Source organism: Perca fluviatilis, chromosome 3 (genome assembly GCF_010015445.1).
Source record: "Perca fluviatilis chromosome 3, GENO_Pfluv_1.0, whole genome shotgun sequence".
Lineage (NCBI taxonomy): Eukaryota > Metazoa > Chordata > Actinopteri > Perciformes > Percidae > Perca > Perca fluviatilis.
Genome location: NC_053114.1, coordinates 29,426,377 through 29,450,848, shown reverse-complemented (window position 1 = coordinate 29,450,848; position 24,472 = coordinate 29,426,377). Strand labels below are relative to the sequence as shown.

At 42.9% G+C, this 24,472-nt stretch overlaps 1 protein-coding gene across 2 annotated transcripts in view; it reads left to right on the top strand.

Moving 5' to 3' along the window:
• The window catches only part of elp4 (elongator acetyltransferase complex subunit 4), a 59,202-nt gene that overhangs the window by 10,388 nt on the left and 24,342 nt on the right, over positions 1 to 24,472 (top strand). For both annotated transcript variants that reach the window (XR_005638738.1, XM_039794467.1), the window contains exons 5-9: positions 1,325 to 1,461; positions 5,018 to 5,102; positions 7,931 to 8,119; positions 12,697 to 12,805; positions 14,906 to 15,012. Coding sequence is in view for 1 of the 2 variants with exons in the window: in XM_039794467.1 (XP_039650401.1) it covers positions 1,325 to 1,461; positions 5,018 to 5,102; positions 7,931 to 8,119; positions 12,697 to 12,805; positions 14,906 to 15,012 (627 nt within the window). In the remaining variant the exon portion in view is untranslated. The remainder of the gene's footprint in view (positions 1 to 1,324; positions 1,462 to 5,017; positions 5,103 to 7,930; positions 8,120 to 12,696; positions 12,806 to 14,905; positions 15,013 to 24,472) is intronic.

Here is a 24,472-nt window from a genome sequence, read left to right as displayed (position 1 = left end):
ACTCCAAGATGTTTCTCTGTTAATGATTATATGCGAAAGAACAGCACTGGCTCTCTGGTCTTAGTGGTTTGGCAATTGTCTCTACCACTAAATTCTAAACTCCTTTGTGGAGTGAATGAGGCCTCAGCCTCTCCTTTCAGAGCTGGACCAGATTACTCACACTTAGCTGGCAATAGGTAGGCTTTTCACTGGTCCCCAACTCACATATACACACATACACACACGCCTGCTCCCCTGCTTAGCCTGGGAAACAAGAGTACTTTGCAGCCTGTGCATTGACATGTCTGCTCGCTCAACCCTGTGACCCAGACCTGCGCCTCTGTCTTCCCCCAAATCCCTGCCTTTCCCCCTGCTAGGGTCGGCAGCCCTACACTCTTTCTTCCGCTTTGAGGAGAGGTAACCCTCCCCTTCTACTTCTCTGCAGTCTCCCCCCTTCAGTCTATAATCCATATCGCTATGTGGATTAACAGCACACAGTGTGTCCCTGGGGATCCTCTCCCTCTTTCTCTCTCCCTGGAAACTTCTTTATATCTGTGTCCTTTCCTCACCTCTCCCCCTTCCCCTGTAAAATCGTCTTTACAAACCACTAGTAAGCCCCACCAGAGGATTTGCATCCCAAATTCACCCCCAGAGTCAACGCTTACTTTCCCCTTACACACACCTCTCCTGGCATAGCCCACTGTGTCGCTCTCCCGATGAAGACATCAGATCAAAGGTGAGGCCGTCAGGGCGGGTATGGAACGCTAAGCGGGTTGCCCAGCTCACAAAGAGAAGATGAGCCCCTGACCCCCCTGCCCTGCTGACCCCCTCGTCCCGCCAGGAGAGGGACACACCAGGGGCCCTAATCCAGATTAGGAGTAGATTAAGGGCCCCTCTAACAATGGAATCCCTGGTTTCACTGAGAGAGAAGAGCTAAAACTCTCTCTTTCAGCTGCAGGAAAACATCCGCCTTCCCCGTTCCCTGACACGTTTGCTTTCACAGCCAGAAGTGGACATTTATGTGAAGAAATGATTAAGAGCGTGGTCGTAGTGGTTATTTAACTTCTCGCCTGTAAGAATGTTAAGGAATGACCCATAAACAATGCAATTGCATTACCATAGCATTGTGAAGCACGCTCGTTTAACATATTAGATAGACAAATACAATTTTTTCAGTTGCTTTATTCTTATCTGAAATTAGTTAAATGCATCATTTGTTGTAAGAAGTTTAAAGCAAGCAGTAGCGTTAGGCAGGGATGATTGAAAATTAATTCAAATGCTCTCTAATGAAAGGTCTTTAGTGTTCATATGCTTTAACATGAGTTTGACTTGTCGACCTCCTCAGAGTGCCCTGGCATCCTCATCCCGGTTCGGGCATTACTATGACGTCTCTAAGACTATGGAGCCAGAAATTCGCCAGGCAGCCAAGTGCCATCGCTTCTACCCTACAGAACATCCCACCCAGTCATCACCCACACACAGGTAAAACGACAAGACATCATCCACAGAACGCATGGAAACCAATGAGACACCATCTGCAAAACACAGGCACACAAACACGACATCATCCACAAAACACAGTTACACAAATAAGACATCTTCAACAGAACACCATAAGCAAACATGGCATCGTTCACAGTACAGGTGAACCACCAATGCAGGCAGACCAACATAATTTAAAGAGCGCATACTCTAAGCCCTGCAACCAGCATGTGCATTAGAGAAAAGTCAACCTGAGAGCAAGAAAGATTTAGCGCTCCCCAGTATCATGCAGAGCCCTTTGTTTGAGATACTCATTTTTTTTTTATATATTTTATTTTTTTATTGCATTTAATAAAAATTCCCAGATGAAAGTTCATTATACAGTTATGCAAAGTTTTCTATGCCACCCAACCCCCACCCTCCACCCCATGGGGCAGCAATGCTCAAAGTATATAGTTATATATACACATATACATACATACATACATACATACAAATACATACATATATACATACTGTACATACACGCATACATACCTGCACATACATGTAAAAAATAAGTAAGTAAAAGAAAGGTTAATTTCTTGAAAAGAAACATTTGTTGAATAGGGAGAAAAAAAAACTATACTTATTTATTAGAATTGAATAAATTGTAGGGCTGAAACTAATGATTGTTTTCATTGTCAATTAATCTTTTCACATTTCTTGATTAATTGTTTTGTTCATAAAATGTTGCAGACCTCTGCCAAGATGAAAGTGAAAAATAATTTGTGTATCTGTCCAGTAATTCGTATCCGCTCCAAAATGTAATGGGGTTTTCCTTGGCCCATGCTACACCCTTCCACCAAGTGTCATGAAAATGGAGCCAGTAGTTTTTCCATAATCCTGCTGACAAACAGGCAAACAAACACACCGAACCCCCCCCAAAAAAATGCAGATCACAGGAAAAACAAGAGCGCAAGTTAACATAGTCAGATGTTTTGTTTTGTGCGACAAATAGTAAAAAAAGAAAGATATTTCATTTACTCTGATATAAAACAGAAAAAAATGATAAAATTCAGAAACTGGAACCAGGTAATGTGTGACATTTCTGCTTAAAAAATGACTTTAAACAATTAAAAGTTATTGAAATAGTTCCTGATTAATTTTCTGTAGATCATCTAATCGATCAATTAGTTGTTTCAGCTAATATAGTACAGTAGTACAATTCCTTTGTTTTATATAGTTATTGAGATTCATTAAATTGCTTAAAAATATGAAACAATATTAATAATTACAGCTGAAATCTAAGCATCCACAGTTTTCATCATGCTTAAATGAAATATCCGTCTTTTTTTTTTTTTTTATTAATTTTAAAATATCAGTATTTTTAACCTTTTAAAAGCTTATACAAATCGTGGCCGGGTTGGGTCAGTGGTAGAGCAGGCTCACGTGTACTGAGAGGTTTATGCCTCGACGCAGAGGTCCAGGGTTCGAATCCGGCCTGTGACGATTTCCTGCATGTCTTCCCCCTCTCTCTCCCCTTTCTCCCCTAGCTGTCCTGTCAAAAATTAAAGGTGGAAAAGCCCAAAAAATTATCTTAAAAAAAAATAAGCTTATACAAATCAGTTAAAAAACAGCTTAGTTTATCTTATATTCGGAGTAGCTTGCCATTGGCCTAAGACATTCAGCCTCTTGGAAAGGTTGTGTACGTCTATTTAAATAGGTCTTGTTTGCTCAGCGTCTGTTTGATTTCTCCTGCGTTGAGTGTATTTAGGGTTCAGAGGTCACGCAGGCTCTTTACTCAGAGAGTGCTGTTGAACACACAAGGGCACACGAAGGCACACTCACACGCACTGAGTAAATACAGCAATCTGGAGCACAGAGGATGTGGAGGAGGCTTTATAGAATCCCTCTTCCTTTATTTCAGCAAACAGAGACTGTTTAACAGAGCACCCATGCAAACACATTAAATGTTGTGGATATTCAGTTTAAAGTATATATTAGCATTCGGTATTTTACTAAATATCACCTCAAAACATATAAAATATCTTCTCCATTGATGTTTGCAGCGTTGTGTGGAGTGTGTCGTGAGTAAGAGTGACATGGTGGCGTCTGTTGTGGCGTCTGAACGGGTTATAGATCTTACAGACATTTTGACAGCAGGAAACTACACCTGCATCGCACCATTGTACCCCCAGGCCCCAATACTGACACACACGCACACACACTCCGCATATTACACACACACACACATATATACCACAAAAACTCCTAAGCAGGCTACTCCCCCTTGCACGTGTCCACAGCCCCATGTTGATACCCTAGCTGTTAAATTGCTCCGTTTCACTTGAAGGCATAATTGGCACAAATTGCTCTCTAGGTGATACAGATCCTGTTGTTTAAGACCAAGCATCCCCCTTCTCTCCTCCTTTCTTCCTTCGCTGAAAGACGAACACCGCGATAAAGAAGCTTCCCTGTGTATGATCCTAATTAGCAGACGCACTAGCCCCCGTAGCTAAGCACCTAGACCTTTTTGGTACCTGAATGAGGGGTGCTCAGTAGGGGTAACTAAAACACAATGCCGTCCCACACAATGGCTGCCAACCAGAGGCAACCTCCTGCTCAACTGCATGTCAAACCATCCCAGCCCCCTACCTCAGAGCCGGGGCATGGGCAGAGAGGCCAAGGAGGGTAGGTGTCCCTCTTTCACCAAACCAGCTCTATCATTAGCCCCAGCGGGGTCAGGAGGCACCATTGTTGGGCTGAATAACTGAAATAGAGTACATAGATGTACTTGGCGCAAGTGTAATCAGTGTGTATTACTGTTCTTTATGCAGGGCTATTGGCGTGTGACCAATCTATGTGTATCAGCTTCTGTAGCCTGCAGGTCGAATTGACAACTGACATAGCAGCCCACTGTGACTCACTACAGAGTGGTCATTACAATGGTGGGGCGTTCTTAAGTTGAGGGACCTATGTAAAAAGATGGGGTTAACATTTCTATTGGCCATAATATAGGCACAAGATGGTCTCAATAGTAATTCATCCCTTGACTGTTGCTAAATGTTGCTCCGATGGTATTGTATGCCCTTTGTCAGAAGTGCACATCTTACCCTTGATTAAACACCAAAATGCTGTTCCCTGTTAATTTTAGATATCAGCCCATTAATTCCCCCCCCCCCCCCACCCCCCCTCCTTCTCACTTATCGTCTTTGTTGTGTGTATGTTTGTGCATATGCACGTCTCATCTGTCTGTTTGTCTGTCTGTCTCGGCACAATCAGATCCTCGGGGAGCTGACAGAGAACCAGTCATGTTGTAATTTAATCAACCAAATAAATTAATTGGATCTCTTGAAATGGATCATCTGTCTGCTTCAGTGGTTCCAGAAAAGCACAGTCAGGAGGAACATGCTGCAGTCATATAGGATTAAGCTACTGCGGTGAAAGGCTTGGCCCAGTTTTATCAAAATGGTTTCAATTACAGTTTACATGTCCTAAGTAACCCTTTTGTGTTCTCTTTCTGGTTGTCTCCTCCACTATTTCCACTCTGTCCTCTGCCCTGTGCTCTTTTCAGTACTATGCCCGAGTCCTATTCTGCGTTGCTGAAGTCACTTCAAGAGGTCATACACAGGGAGGGCTTTGATGTAGCAGCCCCTATGGTAAGGACCAGAAGTGGATGACTGCTTTGCAATTGTTTCTTTCAACCTGAATTCAGAGGATTTCTGCCACATATTTTCTGCAACTACAATTTTCTTGAAATTTGTATCTCCAATTGTCAAACCATTTTAAGCAAATCAACTTTTACCAAACCACAATCACACTGTGACTTTATTAGTACACATTTGCAGCTAAAATGGCAGGCAATAAAGCTGAACAAGAAAAATTGTCCCATGACTTCAGGCCAGCAATCTCTTCATGTTATGAGTGATCACTGCGACAACCCATTCAACCGGTTGAGTTAGAGTGGAATGTTAAAATGGCATTGGTTTTGTTTATTGAATTGACTCTATATCAGTAACAAAACGCACAAGTCCAATTTGATCACACATGTTAATTCCCATAATCAAATCCAATGTTTTTAATCTGGTCTCCTCCCAGTGTTTGTGGATTTGGTTTTGGCTCTCTGATTCACGAAAAACATTGCGGAAAGTATGCAGTAGGCATGCAGTAAACTGCCGCTAGCAGTAATGCAACACAAAAGGCTGGTGCACATTTTTTCTTTTTATTCACTAAATGTCAGTAAATGTGAACTCTTTGACTTGCTGGTGCTCATGTGTTTGTGTTGCAAATGTCTGTTTGTAGCCCCACTAATTACAATGAGCCCAGTCAAACTATGCATAGTGCATTTAAATTATTATGTGTGATATGCATTAGAGGAGCATTTTTAAAACAGAGATACTAGAACTCCATCCGTGACCCCAAGCTCTTCTGTCACATTCCAACCACCACTTCCCATGAGTCTGTTTACCTCTCTGTCACCTGCTCTGGTTGGCCTCACCTGTGTGTCCCAGCTGTGTGAGTCTTACCTTTGACATACATCTTTTTAATAATCATCAGTCCTCTACAGAATGCCAGAAACAGCCATGGCCCCGTCTGTTTCCCACAGGACCTAGTGTAATCCTCTTAACACTGTGATGTGCCTGTATATATGTATATATACAGTATGTGTGTGTGTGTGTGTGTGTGTGTGTGTGTGTGTGTGTGTGTGTGTGTGTGTGTGTGTGCGTGTGTGCGTGTGTGCATGTGTGCATGTGTGCATGTGTGCCTCCCACGCCTTATTCACCTACTTTCAGTGACCCAACTGCTCGTCACCTGGAGCCACCTCTCCCCCTGTCACTCACACACAGGATTTACCTCCAGTACCCCCCACCCTCTCTCCCTGAGCGCTGTCACTCACACGCCAGATTAACTGCTGACATCATTAAAGCAGTGTGGCCGCCTGACATGCTGTTGGCACAGTCCAGGAATGCAGACCGGCACAGAGCGACATGGGCACTGGCACAAGAATGCCCAGTATGGGTGATAGTCAGTGTGTGTGCGTTTATATGTTTATTTATTAATCTGCCATTATGGACTAGTAACAAAATGCAGATTTCATATAAACTGTGTTATATAAACAACAGATAAGAACAAGGATTAATCTCCCAGTATTTTTCAAGTCTTTTGAGATGAGTGGGACAGCAGGACTGTGAGTCTCCGCAGAGATTGGCTGATGATTAGGTTGTGTCCCAGGCTGGCTGTAGTCTATAGGGCTGGCCTCTGGTCCTTGGCTTGACTCAACTGGCACTGTTCCCTGATTTTTCTATAGGCTAAACTATAGGAGTTAAGTTTGGCCTCTCCTTTTGATGCCACAGCAACAGTCGTGTTACCACAGTTCCCCCCTGCTGGGCTGCAGACATAGAAATAGAATTCTAATTCTGTGGCCCCTAACATCTGTGTAGGCAAAGGCTGTTAAACAAAGAAAGGGCATATGTAATAATGACAAAAGCACAAACACACACAGCACTAATGCTCAAGTATAGTAAGGTATAGTGATTCAGCAGTGATGTTGAATGGTGTAGAGGAGGATGAATGTAAAGTGTGGTGTGAGAGCCCTCCTTTGGGAAACTATGAGCCAACTGTGAAAACTCCCAGAAACAATGGGGTTTATTTTTCTTAGATGCCTGTGATTCTGATCCAGATCCAAACGAAGCTTAGGTCATACTGTTGGGAGAGGAAGTGATGGGGAGTGGGGTAGAGGAGATTTTGGGAGGGTAGAAATAATGTAGGGGGTGGGATCAAACAGAGGAGAGGTTGGGAAAAAAAGGAAAACAGTGAGCACATTTTAGGCCAGTTAATCACTCTTGGCTCTCACCTCAGTAATCAGGAGCCATCCTGAAGAAACCCTAGATAAAAGGCAATTGTAGGAAAGGTTAAAAACCTCTCACAGGGTCCTCCATTTTCTCAGTTTCAGTGATATATATCCCACCAATGTTTGGCCACTTTTTCTCCGTTTTCGTGAGGGTCGGTTACTGTTGATCTGTTGTGGTGGGGTGGGGGGTTTCAAGAGAAGGCCCTCCACCCTTACCCAGGCCCCCTTGGCTGCAGAGCATCACTGTTGTGCCAAGAATGTGCTGGGGTTTCTGGGTGGCGGCCATATTGGAAGCCTGTCTGACAGGTCCATTGTGCATGTGTCAGATGGCCTCTGTGATTGGGCAGTTGTGTCCAGTCACGTTTGGGCACTGTGTTCCAATCGTCTGTGCTGGTGAGCAGACTGTCCAGTTTCTCTCTCCCAGAGTTTGGGAATACTACCCAAAACAGCACCTTTCCAAAATAATCCAAAACCAGCAATCTGTTAATCTTCAAATGCAGTGGGAGAACTTGAAATCAAATGAAATTCTACCACTACATTAGTGTGTGTGTGTGTGTGTGTGTGTGCGCTTCTGTAGAAAATTACATATTTTCATGACTTGCCTGACCCCTTCTTCTTGCTTGTTCTTTCTTATAGTCAAATTCACGTAACATCCTGCGAATTGGGCTTCACTCTCTTGGCTCGGCTCTGTGGGGTGATGACCTGTGTTGCCATGACAACCCTAGAAATGGCCACGCTCTCACTACCTTTCTCTATGGACTGCGTGCTTTGCTGAGGTCATCGCTGTCAGTTGCAGTAGTTACTGTGCCTTCACATCTCATCCAGGTAAGACAAGTTTTTGACACATGATAACGCACAGTTCATAAGCATCAGCGTGCACTTAGAATACTTATCTGATAAGCAATTACTTGCTGACCTATTGTATAACTGATGTGTCCAGTTTTTATGATAGTTTGAATTAGTTCACAACAGTTTGTCATTAGTTTTTGGAATGTGTGGTACTGCAAGAATACTGTGATGTGCAAGGTTTACAAGTCATAACTGCAGTGTGTTCTGCTTTATTCTCTTCTTCACCTCTTTGTCTTTGCTTCTCTGTTTTGTCCTAATCCATTTACCTTAAATTGCCGCTAGAGGGATAAATAATAAACGTTGAATTGACTTGAATTTAAAGATAATAGACAGTTAGGGGTTTTTGTGCGTGGGTTGATGTTTGGCCCATGTGCTTTTTCTTTGTCTTGTTTATTAATGGGGAACGAAGTTTGAAGTCTTTTGTAGTGGGGCCTCCTCTTGACCCTGTGGTCCAGTGTCACCCTGGTATGAGTCAGGCCTGCGCGGGGGCCTCTTCCTCACGCATCGCTCCCCCAACAGACCCAGTCGAGTGCACACTTCATTCAAAGGCTTCTAAATCTATGTTTGTTTGTTTGGGCTTTTAATTACTTGAAGCTGTACACAATGAGAGTGTGTGCTTGTGTATGCATTTCAAATATCTCTCCTTGTAGATGTGTGTGTGTGTGTGTGTGTGTGTGTGTGTGTGTGTGTGTGTGTGTGTGTGTGTGTGGTGTGGGTGGGTGTGTGGGTGTATGTGGGTGTTTGGAGGTTGGAGGGGGGCATGCATGCGTCTGTGTACAGTCTGGCCTCTCAGTGTGAAGGTGGAGTCATCTGCTGAGGCATATGGCAAACCACAGCCCTCCCCCAGACAGTCGACCATAGAAGCACACTCACCAGAAAAGCCATCTGAGACTTTCTACTAAAATGTTTTTATCTTGTCTACACTTAAAACACCCTACTTCCTTATAGTCCTCATACGCAACAGCATGGAAGCTGCATCTGATCCGTTATAGAAAGATATAGGCCGCTGCTTAACTTTCAGAACAGCTGTGTTGTCACAACATGCTCTGGCTCCAAGCCTATATGCTCAGTGCACAGCGGCCTTGGCCTAGTCAAGAAAGGTAGAGTGGCTAACTAGCAGATGTCAGCTGTGGTGGGAGCGGTCCCCCTGTCCCTCTCTGGCCTAGCCTCCAAACCCTTAATCTGTCCCCTCCCTCTTCCCCACCCTGGGGAGTGAAGTGAATGAGCGGGGGAAGAAGAGGAGAGGGGGAAATTTTGGATTGAATCAGGTGTTGGGTGACTAAGCCAACGTGGAGGTAATGAGAGGCTGTTAAAATGGGCATCTATGAATTGACCTTATGATTAGTTTAATCACACTTGGTGTTGTCATAAAAAAGATTCTAATTGATCAGCTGAGGTCACCAAGGTGTGCAGGCTGCTCATTTTAAGTTACTGACAACAGTGTCTGGTATTTTTTAAGTATTGACATGTTAGCAGAGCTTCATTCTGCCGGTATCTTTGCTTAGATAATTAGCTTAGTTAATGGCGTGTGGCCTTTGGAAGACTGTCTAGACTAGTAGCAGTGGGCTAGCTGGCCGAGACCGCACTGGACTCTCTATCCATTATTGAGCAGCTTGGAAAGTTGAGCAACTCACTGAAAGCCTCCTCACAGCAGCCCAATGCCACAGTCCTTCTGAAACATTAATTAGGCTTGTCGTAGCCTGGTCCTCCTCCATCATACTATCTCCTGCCACCATCTCCATCCCCACAAGTAAACACGTACAAACACAAACTACACATTCTTCCCTAAAATGTATCCATACACACCTCGCCTGCTGCTCAGACTAAGTGGTGTCCTGACCTATGCAAATATTTAGCTACTTATCTTTTTTTTGCTTTTAGTCAATTAAATGTAGGGCCACAACTAACGATTATATATGATTAATATGCTGATAATTTTCATTAATAATCTTTAGTTTATAAAATATCAAAACATAATGAAAAAGAATGTGACAACTTCCCAGTGCCAAAAGCCATGGCCAACTGTCCAAAACCTAAAGATGTTTTATTTACTCTCACATATGACAAAGAATTATCTCATTTGTAAAGCTTGAACCAGCAAATGTTTGGCATTTTTGCTTGAAAAACGACTGAAACAAATAATTTCTCATTAAATATTTTATATTTTCAAAAAGTGAAATAACAAACTTGAACAGCATTTTGATAGACTCAGTTGTTTGATTAAAATCCTGATAACTCGGCTGACCTTATTGCTAATGGTAGTGGATGGTAATTGCAAATTTCCAACAGTAGTTTGTCCATCTCAATTGGTCTTTTAGTATTTTGAATTGTAAAAGTGTTTTAAGAGTTTTAAACCAGGGCATGTAACCCGATAATCTTCATGATAACTGTGGTTGGTGGTGAGGGTGAGCGAACACACCTCCTCCACCCTCATCCTTAACAACGGAGCACCCCACGGCTGTGTTTTGAGCCCCCTGCTGTACTCCCTGTAGCAACTTTCGACTCCAACACCATCCTCAAGTTTACTGACGACACAGCAGTGGTGGGCCTGATCACAGACAATAATAAAAATCCTACCTAAAAGAAGTAGAGGTCCTGACGAGCTGATGTCAGGACAACAACATATTCATCAATGTCAGCAAGAGTAAAGACATGATAGTGGACTTTGGGAAGAATCAGGGAACTTGGTCCTTGGTGGAGCCGGCCTGACCCTGGTGCTGGATACTGACTCAGTGGTGAAAAAGGCAAGGCAGAGAATAATTTCACCTCAGACACCTAAGGAAATTTCGGGTATCCCCTCAGATACAGAGGAATTTCTACTCCTGCCTCATCGAGAGCGTCTCACAGGGATCATCACTGCCAGGTACAGAAATGGCACCGAACTGGATCGCAAGACCCTGCAAAGAGTGGTTCGTTTGGCCGAAATACAATAGGTAATGCCCTAACCTGCCTAAAGGATATTTACACAAGGCACTGCACAAAAAAACGCTACTAGAGTCATCAAAGATCCAAACCACACGTTGAGGTTGGGAAGAAGGTACCGGATACACCAGGCTAGCACTGAGAGGGCTGAGGAGGAGCTTCTACCCTCAGGCCACCAGGATCCTAAATGAGGACATTGCCTTAGATAAATTGATAACTCTTTTTTGGATTTCTTTTAATTGAGAAACTGTGCCTCTGTTCCCAGTTGAAATCACATATTTTGTTTAGATAAACTTCTGCCAAATAAAACCCATTGAGCCAAACTGGGATTTATCAGTAACTGGTTACATGAAGGGACTGGGGTTTACCCACCTAATGACCTGTCAGTCAGTGATGGTCAGCTGAGGCATAGGGTGTTCAAAGGATTTACTCTGCTGGAATCTGAGCTAATTGAACCAGCATAGACTTTCATTGCAGAACTGAAGTGACTCTTGTTTGACCCCCTTATCAATTATAAATTACATTTTCAAAAAAGATCTACACCTCCTTAAACTCAACTAGCTGTGGAGCACGTGCATGTCTTGCTGACGTCATTCTGCCCTTCTGCCACTGTACTCGGCAGACATTTTGGATTCTTCTGAGTTTGAAACTTTTGAGTCTTTGCCAAGGAGCCTCATCTTTGTATTTAAGTAGGCACAGAAGAGTTATTATAATTACAGACTCGCACAGATAACGTTTTTGCAGACCCTCTCTCTCGTATAGACACTATTGGCTATGCTGTGTCATTAGTGTTTTGAATTACACTAAAACTGATTTTAATTTCTGCATTTGAGTGACCTCACATACCCTGTAAGTTCTGGCGGTACTGACTAGGTAGGGGAATATGCATACTTTAAAAGTAGGACAAAAATGAAAAGGAAGAAGAAAGAGTGGGGAAAAGACATGAAGGCATGAAAACTGCATTAGGCGGTGGTAGCCAACACAGAGAGAAGGATGTGAATGATTCAAGAGGCAAAGGGATTAATAATGCAGGACTCCCTCTTTCCCTCCATCCCAGTGTCCCTCTCTCTCCCCTCCTCTCCTTTTACCCTCTGCCTCCACCCTTTTGTATATTTCTCCTTCATTCTTTCTATCTACTGTATTCGCCCCTGGTGTGTGGTCTTTGTTGTCAAGTCACTGACCTAACCAGTAGGGGGAGCTCTCCCCATCAAGCCTCTGCTGCTTTCCCTCACTTCCCCTTTTTCTAGCCCCTGCTGTGTGCAGGTTTGTGCACCAAATATGAGACTTTGTTTGATGACGTAAAATAGTGTGTTGCCATTGACGTTCCCATGTAACTTTTGTATGCCTGATGTAAGGTGTGTGTCCATTTGCCTGCCCTGACATCACCTGTGTAACCCCTATTAGGGCTCTTTCCCCTCTATACCTCATCACCTTCACCTAAGCCATGGCCACAAATGACCTGGCCACGGGACATGATGACCTAATTTAATTGCAACACTGATGGCCCGTCAGGAGGCTTTTAATTACCTGCTCATGGTTCTCTCTCGGTCTCTCTCACTCTCCCTCCCTCCCTCCCTCCCTCCCTCCCTCCCTCCCCTCCCTCCCTCTCACTCACTCTCTCGACCCTACAGGACAGAGCTCTAATGGGCAGCGTAACCAGGCTATGTGACAATGCCATAGCCCTGGAATCATTCAAAGGCTCTGAGAGAGAGACCAACCCACTCTACAAAGATTACCATGGTAAGAGACACACACACACACTCGCCTATCTTTCTGTCTCTTTTCCATCAAATACACACACATACACACAAGCAGTGCATTAAGGCTGGGGCTGGGCTGTGGATGGAGGCAGGGCAGCCCCCTTGCAGGCCAGGCTGTCAGTGCGTGTTAGTGTGTTGCTGCTCAATCAGACGTGCTCCTCAGTAGACAGGCCGGGGGGGATTCAGCTGCCACGCTGTACCCCCTCTCCCTCGCACCCTCACCCCCTTCATCCCTGCCTCCCCCCCCCCTCCAGCAGAGCCTCTCTCCCTCTCGCCTCGCCCCCTCTCCATCCCCAGTCCCATACCCCTGAGGCTCTGGAGCAGAGCAAACCAACACTGGGGAATCGATATTCTCACCATCACTCTCTCTTCCTCTCTGCCTGTATCTCTCCATCCCTCGCTCAATGTCTCCGTGGCCAACATGCTCTGCTAATAAATGGAGGGCAAGGCTTTCAGTAGAGGAAGAGGACACTGGTAAGGGACGATTAGAGAGACAGAAACGAAGAAAGGGAGGGGGGCAACATAGTTTATCTCTGCTCTCTCGGTCCCCACCATCACTTCTCCTTCACGGTTTTACCATTCCTTCTTTCTCCCGTTTGCTTCCCCCTTTTCTATCACACTCTTTGTGCATAAAGGTCAGTTTAAGCGAGTCAGGTATTTTTAGCCGTGCCTCTCGAACTCTCCGACTCACTCTTGCGCTTTTCCTCTCATTTCCCCCCTCCCTCCCCTCCTCGGGTTAGACAGCCCCGGTTGTGACAGATGAAGGGATGAGGAGTAAAAACATTCAATGGCAGACTTTGGTTTCATCCAACAGCATCTTTTATTTAGATACCACATCCCATAGTGATCACATTCCTCTGCATTGTAAAGGCAGGTGGCATGTAAACACATTCAAACTATGAACGTTTCAGTGCATAATTATTATTTTTTTTTAAATAATTTTGTAGTACAAAAATGTTGATTGGAATTTGCAATTAATAATATTTGAATTTCTTGCTCAAGAATATATCTGCCCTCTGTTTAACCAGCCAGAGAAATTCTGGTTGGGTTATGAAATACATTTATGTGCATGATTGTTTTGATGTGTGTTCATGAGTGCAAACGCATCTGGTACGAGTGTGAGAGTGCGTGCGGATGCGCGTGCGTGCATGTTTGCGGCAGCAGTTCAGGGCTGCTCAAAGCATGCTGGGAAGCCTGTCACTGCAAATCAGGCAAGGGGAAATCACCCAAGTGCACAGAGGAGAGAACCCACCATCCCCCACTTTCTCTGTCTGTTTCCCTTTCGCCATTACTCCCTCGATCTCTTCTTTTCTCTCTCACGCTCATTTATACAACCCTACTTCTACAGTACTTTTCCAGTTTTATGAAAATGTAACTTTGTGGTGACAGGAAAAGAGAAACAAAGAGTAAAACATCTTCCTTCCTTTTATCCTTTGCAGGAATCCCGAACTTGTATGCTCACTTTCTGTCCCTCATTGCTCTAATGTGCCCTTTAATTGGCATATTTCCTTTAAAATACACCAATGCTCCAGCCTGTAGGGAAATGAAGAAGAGAGTATCAATGAATACATAGGGAAATGGTTAAAGATATCTGGTAACAAGTAATTCTTTGGTAGTGTTGTCTAACAGTGATACGTTTTATTTCACTGCAATCCCACCATGTTTGTAGTTTCTGGTCAGTGGCGTTTACCTTCTGTAACTATGAAGCGTAGTACAAATGTAGATATCTATAAAAAAAATACTGGTTTGTTAATGCCTGTCCAAGTAGACAAGCACAGTTCGATCTTCTTCAAATCAAATAAGGAAAAATGTAACATTGATTTTTGTGCAACATTTAAAAAAATAAAATAAAAGGGTGAGAAAACTTTGGACAGAGAATCCTAATCCTCTGTAAATTGCATTATTTTAACAAGCTTTTACACTTTAAAAAGGAAGCACACGACTTTGTCTAGGTTGTTTTGTATTGGCACAGTTCAACATAAAACATGCACATAGGACAGGATAGGACTGGAATATCTTGCTTGAATTTTTACTGTAATTTTGTATGTCAGTTTTAATCTGCTTTCACTGTCCTTCACAGGTCTTCTATATGTACGCCAAGTACCTCACCTGAACTGTCTGGCGAGTAAACTCCCTGACCACAAGGACCTGGCCTTTAAGCTCAAGAGAAAACAGTTCAGCATTGAGGTAAGTTGTCAAGGTTACATAGCATATGCCAGGGTTTGTTCTTAAACAAAACATATAGTTATATATATATATATATATATATATATATATATATATATATATATATATATATATATATGTTATAGTGTGTTTTATGCTAATGTGTTTTTTGTAACTTGCCATGTAATCATTAACCTAAAACAAAAGCTGAATTTAGATACCGGTAAGTAATTATTTATTAGGAAAACCATTACGTTCCCATTCATCGTGTTCATAGCAGTGCTGAAATTAAGTGTTGACGATAATAACCAGTCTCTCGCGTTAGTTCTGCCAGGCTGTTTTTACTATTGGGTGTCAAAATCAAAGGTGAAGCTATTGATTATACACTGTTGCAGCCACACTTACTCCAGTATAGTGTCTAGAGGCAACAGAGTGAGAAAGAAATTCTATTTATATTCAAAATTCGAAAAAGAATACTGGTGGCAGTTTAATTCAAAGTTATAGTTCACATTTTTAATAAACTAAAGGAGTATGAATTAATCACCAGTCAAGATATTAATACATGGACATGTCCCCAGCCATCCATGACAGACAAAAATGAAGCAACCACAACAAACTATCAGAAACATTTTAAGCCACGATAGCTCTCAAGGGAACAAGCTGTGTACGGTAGGTGCTGCTTACTTTGTCTGCAAGGTCACTGTTCATTCATTCCCCAGCTGGCAACAACCAAGACCTGTCGAGACAAAACGAGCAGTAGCCATTTTACTTTATACTGTAGCCTATAAACTCATTTGAATGGCAGTGTGATCAGTGGTGGTTTAAATGGTGGGCAAACAACTAGACATATTTGACAATTTGATACAGTACAGGCCAAAAGTTTGGACACACCTTCTCATTCAATGTGTTTCTTTATTTTCATGACTATTTACATTGTAGATTCTCACTGAAGGCATCCCAACTATGAATGAACACATATGGAATTATGTACTTAACAAAAAAGTGTGAAATAACTGAAAACATGTCTTATATTTTAGATTCTTCAAAGTAGCCCCCCTTTGCTTTTTTTGATAGCGCTGCAAACCCTTGGTGTTCTCTCAATGAGCTTCATGAGGTAGTCACCTGAAATGGTTTTCACTTCACAGGTGTGCTTTGTCAGGGTTAATTAGTGGAATTTTTTCCCTTATTAATAAAAAAAGCAAAGGGTGGCTACGAAGAAGAATCTAAAATATAAGACATGTTTTCAGTTATTTCACACTTTTTTGTTAAGTACACATAATTCCATATGTGTTCATTCACAGTTTTGATGCCTTCAGTGAGAATCTACAATGTAAATAGTCATGAAAATAAATAAAGAAACACATTGAATGAGAAGGTGTGTCCAAACTTTTGGCCTGACTGTATATTGTCCAAAAATGAGTCAATTATATTTTGACTCCTCTACAGCATAACCACAAGACACTACAGGATTAGGCAAAATGAGGCGATGTGATAGATAAACACTGCTTGCACGCTGAATGATAGCAATAGGAGGTGAATAGGAGTGGCATTTGGCACGGATGTATGTTTGAACTGAATGCAAGAGGGAGGAGAGCAGAAGAGGACTGGGGAAAAGGGAGAGTATCCCCATGAATAAAGGCAAATAGTAATAGTCACTATTCACATTATTAAACCGTTCAGCAGCATTAAGTTTCACACTAAGCCTTCACCATAATGTCTAGCCATGAGTATTAGAAAAGTAACCTGATGTAATCAGATTACAAATGCATACTATGCTATAACAGCAAGATAAACAAAATATTTCACTCAACAATTCAAAGCTTACTTGAAGAAAAAGGAGGCACGGCAGATTGTCCTCTGAGAAAACTTTTCAGTGATTCTGGTGTTAAAATCTAACCTGGATGCCAGCCGAACTTAGTTCCGCCCACAACATTTGAGGTCGGGAAGTTCGGTCTGGACTTGATCCGTTGTGGAGCAACTATGCTTGAAGAGCCTTTCGGACCAATCAAATTGTCAGGGTGGGCTTTATACGATGATGGACAGATGATCAACAGTAACGTAATCAACCACGTCACCAAAGAGCACTTGGGTTGAATTGAAAGGTGGCTGCCGCTGTAGAATTGAGATGTGTAGATTCCGCCATCGCATCTGTTAGAGAAGATATCGACAGCGCATTCATTTTAAAATCCTCAACCGCCCGTCTCAGCTCAACTCAAACCAGCTGATGCCTGGTGTCTCTACGACTTTGCTGTTCAAGTCGCAGAGGCTGGTTTTAGAACGTAAGAGATGTCTCCTGTTTCAACAGCCAACAGAGAAGTCAGCTGGTAAAGTCAGCTATAAACAATAGAAATAAAATGATCCATAATCCATTTTATTTTTATGTTACAAACAGCTGGTTGAAATGGCAGAGTTTTAGACAGAGCCTCAATGACCGCCCGAAAGCACGATAACGTTAATCCTCAGACACACCGACCAGACGGCCGACCCTCATCAGAAAAGGCAGTTGGACTGATCAGTCTCCCTGAGTTGGTCAAAAAAGTGCCTCGGAACACACCGAAGAGACGAGACGTAATACGTCTCCATAACAGCAGGCGGCGCTAATCTGTATTGTCGCCCAAAAATGAAAACCGGCAGCTGATTGGACGAACGCGTCACGTGGGTCTGGTTTCTCCGGAAATTCAAAGACAGACTGTCATGACGGCTTGTTCAGAATACAAGCTCATATTGTTCTAAAATAGTTCACCGAAACCTGTTTCTGAAAACATTTTAAGCGAGAAATAGGCCACGCAGTTGCTGAATCTGTCTTCATTTCAGATCGACAAAAGTCAGTTAAAAGATTTTCGTTGGATTTTGAGAGACTCTAGTCACGCTCATTCTAGGGTTGGGCGATGTCCCCTAAATTGGCAGTTGACGATGTTTACAGTAAAACATTGTGATGGACGATGATATCGTCGTCGGGGGGGCTCATATCTCTTTACATAAATATTTTTTTCTACTACTATGGGCCAACAGTTAACATAGAAACGATTAGACATACATTTAAATGCCCTCTGTAAATGGTGCCCTGCTGGTAGGTTTTACAACTTGACCTACTTTCACTTAAGTACGGTGCAGTAAAGTAAATCAGATGTCCGTGATCTGCGTAACGACAGTACAGTGGGACGTTTGCCTTCAACAGAGCGACAGTAATAACCTAACATACCATCATTACTGAGTTTAAACTACATTATCGGTTATGTTTGCACTGAATACCACATTCAATAAACAGAAACATAAGCGCACATGAACAGATGCGCAATATTAGCTCACACATAAAATAGCACCCTCGTGAATTAGCCTACTGTTGCTAACGTACATTCATAAATCCTGCATAACATCGTCCCGTACCTACAGGACCTCAGACTTACTTATTGATGCACGCACAGAGTAGTGTCGACAAACGTAGGCCAATGAGGGGAGAAAGGAAAGTGAGATAACGTTCCACTTTTAACACTTTTTTCTCTCTCACTCGAGACCGCTGTGTCCAACGTTACTAGAAGGTAGAGCGAGCTACAACTGACAGGGAGAGAGAGAGAGAATGTATCACTACAGCCAATCCAGTCTGCTCAAAGCGATGGTCTTTTTCACAAATAGGTTGCAGGTAAGGGGGGAAAAAGTAGCTTCCACTTAAGGAGCCCTATGTCCTGTCTTTGTGTCTTTGCTAGTTTAAGACCGACGCACTTGTCAATTTCCCGTCGAGCGCCCGCGACTAGGATTAGTGTGTTTGACGGGGGGGCATCACGATGGTGGCTCTCCATCATGATGTCGGCCAGCCATCACCCAATGATATCGTCCATCGGCACAACCCTAGCTCATTCTGCTCCCAGTTTCCGGGTTAGCACTCAACAAATCAGATGGGTCTGACTGCCGGCAGTGCCCGCCCCGCCGATTATACATGTCAAATCGGCCAAAATGACGGCCGACGGCCCCTCGGACGGACGAAGACACGGAACACACGGAACAGACTCGAGTCACTGACCTCGCCAGACTGTCTAACGACCGATTATCGGCTCAGTGTGTAGTAGGCTTTATATGGTCGAGAGAGAGAGAGAGAGACTGAAGAGAGGGAGCGCCCAGCGGCGTTAGAACAAAGCAGTGAATCAGAGAAATAAAATGTGTTTTCGCCGATTCTTCACTAGAAATGCAACTGCAGCAAACATCTCACTATCACTAACGTTATCCCACATTCATATTTACACAAAACAAATGATATATTCAGCTACAAAAAATTCGGAAGTTAGGACGGAAGTGCAAAGAGTGGTTGCTATGGAGACGATACAGCGTCTCATCTCATTGGTTTTGAGTTCTGTTGACAGTTGCGTTGAGTTCCGTTTCTCTGATTGGTTGTAGATCTATCCAATTGAGTGCAGAGGCATTTTCTTTCCTGGTTCGGATGAAACACGCCCCATAATCACAGCCCAATGGAGCAGTATCAGACTCATATTCTGAATAGAGAGTATGACGACGTCAGGCTAGTTAAAATCCTGTAGCTGCTAAAAATAATCTGAGAAAAAAAGAGCTGTCAACTAGATAAGCAGCTATAAGGTGGTCAATCTTTTAAAGTCACTGCTCGTGGCCGGGTTGGCTCAGTTGGTAGAGCGGGCGCACATATGTAGAGGTGTATGCCTCGACGCAGAAGGTCCAGGGTTCGAGTCTGACCTGAGACGATTTCCTGCATGTCATCCCCCTCTCTCTCCCCTTTCATATCTATCTGTTCTTTCCATTAAAGGCTGAAATGCCCCAAAAATCTTACAAAAAAAAAAAGTCACCAGTCAGCCTGTGAGATGATGATGTTACATGCCTAATTTGTAACTGGTGCTGTATTAGTGACTCTTCTAGCCGGTTCATCTGCTACATCTTGGGTTGTAGTGGCCAATCTTTCAGTTTTGTCATATTTGTCATATTTGCTGTTTGATACAGGCCAAAAGTTTGGACACACCTTCTCATTCAATGCGTTTCCTTTTTATTTTCATGACTATTTACATTGTAGATTCTCACTGAAGGCATCCCAACTATGAATGAACACATATGGAATTATGTACTTAACAAAAAAGTGTGAAATAACTGAAAACATGTCTATATTTTAGATTCTTCAAAGTAGCCACCCTTTGCTTTTTTATTAATAAGGGAAAAACTTCCACTAATTAACCCTGACAAAGCACACCTGTGAAGTGAAAACCATTTCAGGTGACTACCTCACGAAGCTCATTGAGAGAACACCAAGGGTTTGCAGAGTTATCAAAAAAAGCAAAGGGTGGCTACTTTGAAGAATCTAAAATATAAGACATGTTTTCAGTTATTTCACACTTTTTTGTTAAGTACATAATTCCATATGTGTTCATTCATAGTTTTGATGCCTTCAGTGAGAATCTCCATGTAAATAGTCATGAAAATAAAGAAACACATTGAATGAGAAGGTGTGTCCAAACTTTTGGCCTGTACTGTATTCCCTTTGAACTGAACAAAAGCATTGCTGACTCCAGCTGCAGCATGACAGCTGGTGGCCTTTGTGTTGCCTCTGCGAGGGCTGTAACTAGTTTTGGAGACACCCGAAAGGAAGGTAACGAAGGCCGTCAGACTCAGGTCTGAAAAAAACACCCCTGGCAGAGCACAGCTGCTGCCAAGTGAGAGCTTGTGTGCATAGCAGTGCACAAAATGACCATTTGGATAGGTTTCCTTCATCAAGGTCTGTGTGCTACAGACATTCCCACTCATCATGGCGACACCATCATACTGCGATCAACTTTTCCCCAAACTTTAGTTTCTCCGGTACACTTTTGATGGTGTTGGGCATCTTTTATCCTTAACTTCCATCTCTAAATTACGTTCTCTCACTGTATTGTTTGGCAGTACGTATCTCAATACAAGCACCAGCTGGGATTTGCATGACACATCATCCACTTGCACAGCAACAAACAATGTCTCAGCCACTTGCATAGCAACTTCTTCCCTGTACACCTCGTACAGGAAGTTCAACAGCTCATTTTGAATCGTTCTAGAGGTCCTTTTGAAAACTTGCTGAGCATCAAAGTGCCTCCAGAGCCTTGAGTCGCCCTCGCACATTGTTTCAAATATGTATCGTAAAATCTCAGGGTTGAGACCGTGCGCTCAGAGCACCATTTCACATTTTCCACACAGTTTAATACAGGTCACTCAGTGTCAATTTGGGTAGCTATGTTTGCTCTGCCTGCATAGAGTATAGTGCATATACACAGCACAGGATTGTATGGCCTTCCCATTTCTTCTATTTTGATTGATGATTTCTTATCCTCTTTCTCTTCTTGTCAGAGACGCATCCATTTTGCATGTGTCACATCATCACTCTCCCTCCGAGCAATCAATCTGTCACTGAACTACCACTCTAGAGACAAATTAAGGGGCCCTCCTCTTAGCTCAGGCTCATGATTGGTCCTCATTACATTATCATTACCTTATCACACCCTCTGGTCCTTGGCTCTTAGTGAGTCCTATTGTCTCAGGCAGGAGGTGAGGGGGAGGAGAGGAATGGCCACCCCTCAAACCTTCTTCGCATCCTACGGTCAACCCCTTCTCATTTTCTGCCAGCCTTCACCAACCCTTCTAAGCCTTTCTCCTGTCTGTATTGGCCCGCTTCCCCTCCTTTCTCTGACCCCCTGAATAGGCCACTCCAGTATAGATTTATATGGTCCATAAAAGTCAAGGTGGTTATCCTCAATGGTCTTTTAATTAGGCCTGTGTATTGGGCAGGCCAGGGGGCAGAGGCCTAGAGCATCCATGATGCTCTGTGGGGCCTAGATACTGTGTCATATATCCCAGCAGCACATTGTAAAAACCAAGCTTTGTCTTCCTTCCTTGTTTAGGGAGCTTTATTGAAGTTTTGTTGTTGAATGGTAACCATACTGTTGTATTGCCCTCATACACATAGCATTGAAAGAGTGATATCCACAGAAGAGCTTTTTTCTAAAATGGCTGTGATTGTTGACACAAGAGAGTACATAATATAAACTGTCAATCACAATCCTTAGCCATGACACATTTTAATGTGTCAGGGAATTTCCCAGAGAACGTTGTATTGTATCACATGCATCAAATCAATCAAAACACGCATTGTAATATGCTATTACATTCTCGTGCTGGGTTCTGCGGCACCGTGTCATTAATTTGTACATCACCTTAGATGGAGATGTCACAAAAGTATGCATGTTGGCTCTGCGTCCATCATTGCAGATATTGGTTTATATCAGTATACCTGTGAATTACTTTGCATGCAGGACTACCGTTGTGCTCTTACTACATGGCTCATAATATACTGTGCTTGAACTGTTGGTCAACTGCCTCGGTGGGCTACTGATTGGCACATGAGATGGTGATTGGATTCTTAGCCCAGTGTTTGATGTGTGACAGCTCACACCATCCCCGCTAATCACCTCATTTACTCAAACTACAGGACTCCTCTGCCTGAGGCCATATAATACAGCATTCTCTTTTTCTGAAGTGCCCACAGTCTTACTTCTTTCACACATTTATTGTGGTAGTGATAGATCACTTCTCCTGCTATGCATTTCAACTTTCGACTCCTTTTCCATATTTTAAATGCAGCAAATCCAGCCTCACTTTGTGCAACATCTATCTGGATTAATTTGAAATGTGGTGGTGAATGACAGGTGATTGACAGCTCTAGCTTCTCACCAGTTGGGTCAGGCAGCTACATGTCACCCCAACTGTGCATGGAGTCATGCTGGTAACTAATTTCTTAACTGCTGTTTGACTCATACCTCTATCACCTAGCGTCTCAGGAATGCGAAAAAAAAAAATATGTTTACCAGCACACAGAGTATAGGTTTTGTCAGTAAAGAAATACTTTTGTGTTCAGTTATTTGTATTATTACATTTTTTCCTAATTTGATCGTCCCAAACTATCAAAGGTTCTGTTGGTTCTATGATACGGTTACCATGACAGTGGCTGACGTTTCCAAGAGTTCAAACTGCGGTTGATGAGCAGTTATTACGTGACGCCTGAAGCCAGAATTAACCCATGGCTCTGTCTGAGCAGGTGGAGGAGTGTTAGGTGTTTAGACAAGATTAACACATACTCATAGACACATACACAAACATTGCTTACTCCAACACATAGATATTGACATTCATGCAACAGCACAAGTACATACTTATTGAGAAACGCATGTACCGGTACATTGGTGTCACGCAATGCGTGCGAGAATTTTCTCACTCGCTAATATTAAGCCGACACAGTCTTCTGTCACTACTTTCACAATGCAAGATGCTTTGAGGATGAAGGTCTGAAGAATGCAAGTGGTACGCAATTACATTCTCCTTACCTTTGTTTGACCCTTTAAACTGACAGGCAATGTGCCTGTGGGGTACTGGGGTGCCAGAGGCAGGTCACAGGGTCAAATACAGTATAAGACGGGGATTTGTGTCAAATTAGTCTTATCTTAGACAGGCTTTTTGGAGGCGTCACTGACGAGCTCTGTCTCTGGATGGCTGTGCAGTCTGTACACATTTGTTGGCTTTAAGGAAAACTTTGTGGTCTTGGGAACTTTCAGTTTTATGTTGTATGTTTTGATTTTACATAGTCATTTTGAAGTCATCATTGGAGAGTCGGTTAAATGATAAAGGTCCTAGGCAGATTCATACCTACTGATTGATGTTGGTTATTGTAATTCACAGTTTATGACTTCTAAATACAGTTCACATTAACATCCAAATCAGAATTACAAACACAAAAGTTGACCCTGGCTCAACTTTTGCCGAAACGTCAATTTTGCCAATCAAAGAGGTGCAAGCACACATTTTTTACAGATTAGCTGTAACATGAACATCGTTTTTCTACTGTTTACCGCCGTAATGAAAGACATAATAATTGCCTATGTGAGTTGTAAAAAACTTTCTCAATGTATTATAAACTGCTGTGCATTGTTTTGGCATCTGATCGGCCTTGACACTCATCAAACACAAACACAAATGCTAATTTAATAGATATAGTGCTAGTTTGACTATGCACTGTATTTTTAACCCTCACACGACCAACTCTGCAATCACAAAAAAATCTCAAGTTGTCCAGTGACCTTCCATCCCACATGACATGAACTTGACTTCACCCAGCTAAGTGTACTTTTAAGCTAAGTGGAAGCAAAGAGATAGCAGAAAAGAGGGATGAAGAGGACGATGGTGCTGAGTAGAAGAAGACTTAAGGAGAAGAGGAAGCCAAACTATAAGAGTCCGAGGGAGGTGTATAGAGTAGGTTAATGTTTCTTGGCATGTCCTCAAAACGTCTTTAAGACAACGCCTGTGTCTGCCCCCTGTTGAAGCCTGTGGGTGCCGAGGGAAGGGTGTTAATGGACCTATGTGACGAACAGAGCGAGGCTTGGAGAGGAGGGGGGAGGCATAAGCGGAGAGGAGCAGTTAAGTGATTCTCAGGTCAGGTCTAATTAAAATGAGG